The 3,257-nt window shown below is 41.0% G+C and overlaps 1 protein-coding gene across 3 annotated transcripts; it reads right to left on the reverse strand.

The window, feature by feature from the left end:
• Positions 1 to 577: 577 nt before the first annotated feature.
• Positions 578 to 2,836, reverse strand: LOC147637550 (uncharacterized). Of its 3 annotated transcripts, XM_086799349.1 has the most exons (5): positions 2,586 to 2,836; positions 2,409 to 2,484; positions 2,164 to 2,247; positions 1,471 to 2,065; positions 578 to 965 (listed from the first exon to the last, which is right to left on the reverse strand). In XM_086799349.1, the coding sequence occupies exons 4-5, from the start codon at positions 2,035 to 2,037 to the stop codon at positions 747 to 749; spliced, it is 786 nt and encodes a 261-aa protein (XP_086655475.1). In that variant the 5' UTR covers positions 2,038 to 2,065; positions 2,164 to 2,247; positions 2,409 to 2,484; positions 2,586 to 2,836; the 3' UTR covers positions 578 to 746. The 3 variants fall into 3 exon arrangements, with proteins under 3 accessions (XP_086655475.1, XP_086655474.1, XP_086655473.1); XM_086799348.1 differs by lacking the exon at positions 2,164 to 2,247; XM_086799347.1 differs by lacking the exons at positions 2,164 to 2,247; positions 2,409 to 2,484.
• Between the last annotated feature and the right edge of the window lie 421 nt (positions 2,837 to 3,257).

Consider the following 3,257-nt stretch of genomic DNA (forward strand, 5'->3'; position numbering starts at 1 on the left):
TCAAGAAGTTGCAGCCTTTTGTGGGATAATAAAGAGGCAATTTGAATGAGGAGCTAGTGCACCCAAATCTAGAGAAGTTGCAAGTTGTTTCTCTTTGACAAAATCCTCACCACAACATTAAACATTAGCAATGTAAGCAACCAAACTAAACATAATATGCCATGGAGGACTATTTTAAAGGCTTGGATGTGCAAATGCAAACATTAGCTTCTTGCAAACAATTCAAATAATTAGCAATAAAAAATGTCAGTACTATCTCTTCTCCTTGCATATCCCTTAGCAATTTGCCAGAGGAAAAGAAGGAAATTGGACTCCATTCTCATGATAGTGTGTATGTTCCTCATCCGGACCCCATATTCACCTCTTTCACTCCATCCACTAAAACAAGCCTTGGTATACTTACTATAACCAACTAACCAAGTCCACCCTTATAATGCCTTGCCAATGATTGCTAAAAACAAGTTGAGCTAGAACACTCATGACTTGCCTTGATCAAGTATATACAAATTGAGTGACTCATGTGATACCCACTCATTTTTGCGTTTTTCTTTTCTATACATACTACCAAATAGTGATATTTTGCAATAGCTTCAAGCTTTATTGCCATAAAAAATTTGAAGACATCCATACAAAAAAACTTGAAGAGCACAAAGATGAGCACATTGCCAACCTCAGCTTCAATGGCGGGCTTTCAAAGAAGGGCCAACCATCAACCACACCTTCTAACCTTTGAAGATTAGGCTGCCTTACTTCACTTTTTTCTCAGGTACTCCTTTGGATGGTGTAGTTGAAGCCTTGTCATCCACAACTGTTTTGTTTGAGGCACTATAGGCAGCTGTGGCTTCGAGGTACCTTTCAAAAGCCCTGGGAAGAAATCTTGGGATGATAAAGCAGAACATGTTGATGCTGAAGTATATAAGATTAGCCGTAGCAAGACCCCTTCCAAACCACATCCAAGCAAGATCCTGCAACACAGATTGGCCATTGATTCTCGTGAGCATTTATATAAGAAATTGTCCACTTTCTCTTTCCTCGAATGAACTTTCAATGCATAGAGGCATAATGAATGTAAACTCATTTGCTTCTATTTGCCCACATCTGATTGCATCAATTGCACAATATGACAATATGAGACATTCCAGCTTTTAAAACAACTAGTTGTAAAATGGCATCACCTTCACATGATTAAAGAAGATAATTACCATGGTGTGTTGGGCTCTTGCCCCAGGAAATCAAACTTTAACATCTGTGCATATGTGCACTGGTGCGTGTAACAATATTATGCAATGACAATTCAGCTGCCTCCTCCATATTCACTAATACTTGTACTGCCCACCTTAAGCTAATGGTTATGGCATGAAAAAATTTACAGATGGATGGCAAACATTCACAATATTGACGTTCTTCAAAAGCTTCCATGACTATGAGCAAAACGCCAAAGTACTTGAAAAAAGCAAATAGGGCACTCACTTTGAACCTTGGATCCTCCGGCAGAGTTGAGTAGTAGAAGGCATCTGAAACCCAGCCTGCAAGAGAGAAGATCCGACGGGCAGTGTAGATGGCAACTAAAGACACCCGGACAGGGGGAGACCAGATGACCAGGTTGCTAATCAGGTTCTCACTCAAGATCTGAGCAGAAAGAAGGAACAGATGGGGCGTGCTTGCCCTCACCGCATGCTGGTCTCCTCTGGCAAAACCCCCAAGCACATATGCAAGCGGAAAAAAGAGCCCAAGGACCATACCCAGGACTACATAGAGCTGGAACAACCTGCTGCCATGGAAAACTTCCATCCGGGAGCCCTCCTTGTTGATGCTGGGAAAAACCAGCCGCGACAGTATGTACAGATATGGCGTGACAAAGACGGGAAAGAGGAGATCCACCACAGGTACCAAGCCGCTGGCAGAAAACACAACAATGAAGGCAACCAGCTGCAGCTCAATTGTCCTTATAGAGCCCATCAATCCCCTGGGGGCGCCCTCATTTTCTCTGTCAAGCTTCTTCTTGTGCGACCCTGCGGCAAGGGAGACCCCAGACATTGCGTTCGAACAGCGCTTGTGCCGTTACCTAAACAGGAAAGAAAAGCCCTAGCTCATACAACATGTAAAAAAGAATCAAAAACGCCTACTTCACAGATCATAGAGCTTTAAGCCTGTGAGTAAAACCTTGCCCACACAGTAGACATATGCAGCACTACTATATCATATCTCAGGAAACACTAGCTTACACAGTGGTCGTGTCTGGAATACCTAATGCAGATGCCAGAAAACGTTAACTCAGAAATGAGCAAATAAATCAGAAAAAACCCAGCTCATAAAAGGAAAATTTGGGGAAAACATTCCCAACTCATCTCATATATTAATCAGGAAACCAGTGCATCAAATCTTTTACATGGCTCAGAGAAAACTACCTTAAATCAGGAAACCCTAGCTCAGAAAAAAAAACAGAGAAGCTCAGGTAAACCCTGATGCTGGATAAGCGAAACCCTAAAGATCAGAAAAACCCTAACCCTAGGTCAGAGAGAGACAAAAACCCTAGCCCACAAAACCCTAAGATCAGATTTAAGCAAAAAAGAGAGAATGTATACTTGTTTGGTTTTCTCACGCGGTGGAGATGGCAGAGGACTGAAAGATTTCGAAAAGCTTGCTGGGAGCAGAGCTCAATATCATAAAGGTCAAGATGCAAGACGCGTTGCATTTAACGTTGTCATCGCCATTGCTGCAAGTTGAGACATGATTACCTCATTGATTTTTTAACCGGGGAAATCTCCCCGTCCATAACCCCAGCTTTTCATACATTTGGAGAATCCTGGCCTTAAGCTTCCCATGGCCGATGGGATCTGGGTTGCCGGTGAGAAGTAAACTAGGGTTACCGGCACCACTGTTTGGAAACAGATAAACTAGTGAAATTAGTAAAGTAGGGAAATAAATAAACTAAGATAAACTTGAGAAATTAGTAAACTAGGGAAATAAATAAACTAGGCAACAAGGACCTAGTAAACTTGAAACAATAATCTAGGAATTACTGTATTATTAATGATGTTTAATTAGGAAAATTACTAAAGTAAGGATTGTAAACTAGGGAAATATGTTTGTTTGTATAAATTAGAACTGTATTCAATATATTGAATTAATTTTTTTTTAGGTAAATTGGTGGATAAAATCTAAGGAAAAGGAGAAGGGAATGTCATAAGCATTTAAGAGGGGGTGTTGATCTTTGCCACATGCACCTTTACTATGAAAAAATACATGCCCCTCCC

The sequence above is a fragment of the Cibotium barometz genome, chromosome 6, assembly GCF_041138505.1.
Source record: "Cibotium barometz isolate CiBa-2024 chromosome 6, ASM4113850v1, whole genome shotgun sequence".
NCBI lineage: Eukaryota > Viridiplantae > Streptophyta > Polypodiopsida > Cyatheales > Cibotiaceae > Cibotium > Cibotium barometz.